The sequence below is a fragment of the Salvelinus sp. IW2-2015 genome, linkage group LG31, assembly GCF_002910315.2.
Source record: "Salvelinus sp. IW2-2015 linkage group LG31, ASM291031v2, whole genome shotgun sequence".
Classification (NCBI taxonomy): domain Eukaryota; kingdom Metazoa; phylum Chordata; class Actinopteri; order Salmoniformes; family Salmonidae; genus Salvelinus; species Salvelinus sp. IW2-2015.
Window position 1 is genome coordinate 25,865,266 of NC_036870.1, and position 6,235 is coordinate 25,871,500.

General features: G+C 46.8%; 1 protein-coding gene across 1 annotated transcript in view; it reads right to left on the reverse strand.

Moving 5' to 3' along the window:
• Positions 1-5,069: 5,069 nt before the first annotated feature.
• The window catches only part of LOC111955774 (neurabin-1), a 53,019-nt gene continuing 51,853 nt past the window's right edge, over positions 5,070-6,235 (reverse strand). The window contains exon 4 of the mRNA XM_023976087.2: positions 5,070-5,218. Within this exon, the coding sequence (XP_023831855.2) occupies positions 5,070-5,218 (149 nt within the window). The remainder of the gene's footprint in view (positions 5,219-6,235) is intronic.

The window sequence follows — 6,235 nt, forward strand, 5'->3', positions numbered from 1 at the left end:
CACTAGCTAACCCTAACCCTAACCCTGCAGACACTAGCTAACCCTAAACCCTAACCCTGCAGGACACTAGCTAACCCGTAACCCGCAGACACTAGCTAACCTAAACCCTAACCCTGCAGGACACTAGCTAACCTAACCCTGCAGACACTAGCAACCCTAACCCTAACCCTTGCGACACTAGCTGTAAACCCTAACCTGCAGACACTAGCTAACCCTAACCCTGCAGACACTAGCTTAACCCTACCCTAACCCTGCAGGAACCTAGCTGAACCCTAACCCTGCAGGACACTAAGCTTAACCCTAACCCTGCAGACACTAAGCTAACCCTAAACCCTAAACCGGGGCAGGACACTAGCTAACCCAACCTGCAGACACTAGCTAACCCTACCCTGCAGACACTAGCTAACCCTAACCCGTGCAGAACACTAGCTAACCCTAACCCTTGCAGACCTAGCTAACCTAACCCTGACCTGGCATACACTTAGCTAACCTAACCTGCAGCACTAAGCTAACCCTAACCCTGCAGACACTATGCTAACCCTAACCCTGCCAGACACTACAGCTTAAACCCTTTACCCCGTAAACCTGCAGACACTAAAAAACGAACCCTAACCCTGCAGACACTAGCTAAACCCTAAACCCCGTAGACACTACGCTAACCCTTACCGATAACCCTGCAGACACTTAACTAACCTAACCCTGCAGACCACTAGCTAACCCTAACCCCGTAGACACTAGCTAAACCCTTACCGTAACCTGCAGACACTAAACTAACCCTAACCTGCAGACACTAGCTAACCCTAACCCCGTGACACTAGCTAACCCTTACCGTAACCCTGCAGACTAAACTAAACCCTAACCCTCAGACATAGCTAAACCTTAACCCCGCTAGACACTAGCTAACCCTTACCGTAACCCTGCAGACACTAACTAACCCTAACCCTGTCAGAACACTAATAACCCCTGAAACCCTGCCAGACACTAGCTAACCCTAACCCTGCAACACTAGCTAAACACTTAACCCTGAGACACAGCTAACCCTAACCCCGTTAGACACTAGCTAACCCTTTTACCGTAAAACCCTCAGACACTAACTAACCCTAAACCCTGCAGACACTAGCTAACCCTAAACCCTGCAGACACTAACTAACCCTAACCCTGCAGACACTAGCTAACCCCTAACCCTGCCAGACACTAGATAACCCTAACCCTGCCAAACACTAAGCTAACCCTAACCCTGCAGACACTAGCTAACCCTAACCCTGCAGGACACTAGCTAACCATAATTCTGCAGACACCAAGCTAACCCTAACCCTGCAGACACTAGCTAACCCTAACCCTGCAGACACTAGCCAACCCTAACCTGCAGGACACTAGATTAACCCTAACCCTGCTGACACTAGCTAACCTAACCCTGCAGACACTAGCTAACCCTAACCTGCAGCACTAACTAACCCTATACCCTTGCAAAAACTAGCAACCCTAACACTGCAGACACTAAGCTAACCCGTAGCCCTAACCCTGCAGACACTAGCTAACCCTAACCCTGCAGACACTAACTAACCCTAACCCTTAACCCTAACCCTGCAGACACTAGCTAACCCCTAACCCTGCAGACACTAAGCTAACCCTAACCCTGCAGACAACTAAACTAACCTAACCCTGCAGACACAGCATAACCCTAACCCTGGCCAGACACTAGCTAACCCTAACCACTAGCAGACCACTAGCTAACTCTAACCACTGCAGACACTAACTAACCCTAACCCTAACCTTTGCCAGACCACTAGCTACACCCTAACCCTGCAGCACAAGATAACCCTAACCCTGCAGACTGCTAACCCTTGACCCTGCAGCATAGCTAACCCTAACCCTGCAGACACTAGCTAACCCTAACCCTGCAGACACTAGATAACCCCTACCTTGCAGACGCTAGCTAACCCCTAACCCTGCAGGACACTAGCTAACCCTACCCTGAACACTAAACTACCCTAACCCTGCAGACACTGAGCTAACCCATAACCTACAGACACTAGCAACCCTAACCCTGCAGATACTAGCCTAACCCTAACCCTAACCCTGCAGACACTAGGCTAACCCTAACCCTGCCCAGACACTAGCCTGTAACCCTAACCCTCAGACACGAGCTAACTCTTATCCTGCCAGCACTAACTAACCCTAACCCTACCCTGCAGACACTTAAGCTAACCCTAACCCTCGCAGGACACTAGATAACCCTATAACCCTGCAGACACTAGCTAACCCGAACCCTGCAGGCAACTAGCGAACCCTAACCCTAACCCTGCAGACACTAGCTACCCTAACCCTGCAGACACTAGCTAACCCTAACCCTGCGACACTAGCTAACCCTGACCCTGAGGCACTAGCTAAACCCTAACCCTGGGAGAACACTAGCTTAACCCTAACACTAACCTGCAGCACCACTAGCTAACCCTAACCTAAACCCTGCCGACACTAGCTAACCCTAACCTGCAGAACACTAAGCTAAACCCAACCCTGCAGACACTTACGGCGAAGCCCGAACCCTGCAACACTAGCTAACTTCTAATCCTCGCAGACACCTAACTAACCCTAAAACCCTAACCCTGCAGGGACACTAGCTAACCCTTAACCCCTGCAGACCACTGATAACCCTAACCCTGCAGACACTAGCTAACCTAACCCTGCAGGCACTAGCTAACTCTAATCCTTGCGACACTAACTAACCCTAACCCTAACCCTGCAGACACTAGCTAACCCTAACCCTGCAGACACTAGATAACCCTAACCCTTGCAGACCACTTAGCTAACCCTAACCCTGGCAGGCACTAGCTAACCTGAACCCCTACCCTGCGACACTAGCTAACGCCTAACACTGCAAGACACTAGCTAACCCTAAACCCTAAACCCTGCCAGGACACTAGCTAACCCCTAACCCTTAACCCTTGCAGACACTAGCTAACCCTAACCCTGCGACACTAGCTAACCCTATAACCCTAACCCTGGCAGACACTAGCTAACCCTAACCCTGCAGACACTAGCTAACCCCAACCCTAACCGCTGCAGACCACTAGCTAACCCAATAACCTCTGCAGGGACACTAGCTAACCCTAACCCTGCAGAACCCACTAGCCTAACCCAACCCCTTAAACCCATGCAGACACTAGCTAACCCTAAACCCTGCAGGACACTAGCTAACCCTACCCGTGCAGACACTAGCTAACCCTAACCTAACCCTGCAGGGACACTAGGCTAACCCTAACCCTGCAGACACTAGCTAACCCTAACCCTTGCAGGACACTAGCTAACCCTAACCTGCAGGACACTAGCTAACCCTAACCCTGCAGACATAGCTAACCCTAACTGACCCTGCAGACCACTTAGCTAAACCCCTAACCCTGCAACCTAGCATAACCCTAACCCTGCCCAGACACTAGCTAAATCCTAACCCTGCAGACACTAGCTTAACCTAACCCTAACCCTGCAAGACACTTAGCTAACCCTAACGCCTGCAGACACTAGCCTAACCCTAACCCTTGCAGGACACTAGCTAACCCTAACCCTGCCAGACAACTAAAGCTAAACCCTAACCTGCAGACACTAGCTAACCCTAACCCTAACCCTGCAGACACTAGCTAACCCTAACCCTGCAGACACTAGTTAACCTGCACCCTTGCTGACACTAGCTAACAATAACCCTGAAGACACTAGCTAACCCTAACCCTTAAATATCCCTTTGTATTTCCTCTTCGGTTTTATATCTTGGTAAATGTTTTATGCCGAACCCCAATTGACCCCTAACACTAACCACTATGGGCATTTGTTTGTAAATGAAAGGACTGGACAGGTATAAACAATGTGGTATTACGAATGTCCACAAAGCTAAACCATTTATTTACTACTTGAGTGCATATGGGTAGGAGTGAAGGGATAGTGCATATGGGGTAGGGAGTGAAGGGATAGTGCATATGGGGTAGGGAGTGAAGGGATAGTGCATATGGGGTAGGGAGTGAAGGGATAGTGCATATGAGGTACAGTGGTTCCTCCTTTAAAAGTTGCAGCTTGGTGCCGCAGAATTCTATGACACGTTATTTAAGTGTGAACCACTGGTACCATTAATGCTAGTTAGTGCTAGTTTGAGCAATCAATCAATCAAGTTTATTTTATATAGCCCTTCGTACATCAGCTAATATCTCAAAGTGCTGTACAGAAACCCAGCCTAAAACCCCAAACAGCAAGCAATGCAGGTGTAGAAGCACGGTGGCTAGGAAAAACTCCCTAGAAAGGCCAAAACCTAGGAAGAAACCTAGAGAGGAACCAGGCTATGAGGGGTGGCCAGTCCTCTTCTGGCTGTGCCTTGATCACCGGAGGGCATCTTTGAGAAGCATTTGATAGCCTTCAATAATGGCTGTAGTAGAGAATGCAGGCAAGCGGGAGACCGTGGTTCAATTCCCCAACTAGGAGGAAGGAGTAGGCTGTCCTTGTAAATAAGAATTTGTTCTTAACTGGCTTGCCTAGTTAAATAAATGTTACACTAAGTGCATAACATTTCTACACCCTAATTTTCTAATTCTAGTCTAACCAATACCCAAATGGAGATTAAGTGAAAATAAAAATCTCATTGATTTATCAAGATCAGTCCCCATGCCTGTTTCAGAGCAGTGCGAAACGGTGCTAAAATAGTTGTAGGCTATTGCTTCTAACTTCAATATGCTCTTTAAATAAATAAGACCTACACCACTTTTAACAGCACATTACTCAACACTAGCGAGACTCATGTCGCCTACAGTAGACCTACAGTATATCGAAAAATATGACGTAAATAATTACATATAGAGGATTGGAGGATATTTCAGTAATTCAGTGATGTTTATTCCCATAGTAATTATGGATCCATAACTAAATAAACATCGGCATTTTGAAAGAGTCGTTTTATCATATTTTTATTAACGAAAGCATAAAGATGCCATTATTAGTTACATTGTTTTAGTTTGAACGTGCATGCTGGCACTAAGAACAGAACAGCGGGAACGTTTCCCTTGTCAGCGCCATTATTAGTGCAATGACCCTTAAAGTGGGGGTCCCCCCCCTCCTCCCCCTTCCTCCTCTTCCCTTCCCCATGTGCTCGGTCGGTTTTCTGTGCGCGGCTCTGCAGCCCATCCCGTACCCCCTTTCATGTCTTGAACCTCGCGAGCTTTCAGTGGATACAGCTGGAGAACTGCAAGGCAATCCCATTGTGTGCCACTCAGGAGCCATGAACAATATGACCAATATATATTGTCCTGCTAATAACAGGGTTAATAATATATCTGTGAGAATATCCAACAGGCTTTTATATAATTATAAATTAATAATAATAATAATAATCGCTTTGTTTAAAAAATAACAATATTTTGGAGATTATTTAGTTTTCAAATTACGTAAAATGAGCGAGAAAAATACCATTATTTAAGATGGGGTGAGACATTGTTACTAATTTGTAAATAAAGCCAGTTTGTTATTTTGAATTATTTATTTCTGTTTGTAAAGTCAGAGAAACCAAAAACCTACAATCATCTCATTGGTCTCCCAGTCGAGGATGGCACAGGTATTGAACCTGCATCTATAGCAACACAGCTTGTACTGCTATGCAGAGTCTTAGACCGTTGCACCACTCAGGCGTTGTACAACGTGACCGGTGGGGAGTGGCTTACAGTACTACAGTAAAACCAAAATAATCCTAACAAAATTAAATAATACAAACCTTAGTGTAACAACAGTTTTAGTAAGTAATACTGAAGTTGTGCACAATTATCAGTTTCTATTTAGGTTTACGTCACCCATTCATTGTCAGTTAGAGACACAGTAGGACCCAAAAGCATAATAAGTCCTCTAACTCCCCCTTGCGCTGGTCTGGAGCAATGAAGTGGTGACGCAGGGTACCGTACTCAACCACAAATTACCTCTAAGTCCCACGGTGTAAGCTCGCAACTTTTAAAGGAGGAACCACTGTGGGGAGTGACAGGATAGTGTATATGGGGTAGGGAGTAAAGGGATAGTGCATATGGGGTAGGGAGTGAAGGGATAGTGCATATGGGGTAGGGAGTAAAGGGATAGTGCATATGGTGTAGGGAGTGAAGGCATAGTGCATATGGGGTAGGGAGTAAAGGGATAGTGCATATGGGGTAGGGAGTGAAGGGATAGTGTATATGGGTAGGGAGTGAAGGGATAGTGTGTATGGGGTAGGGAGTGAAGG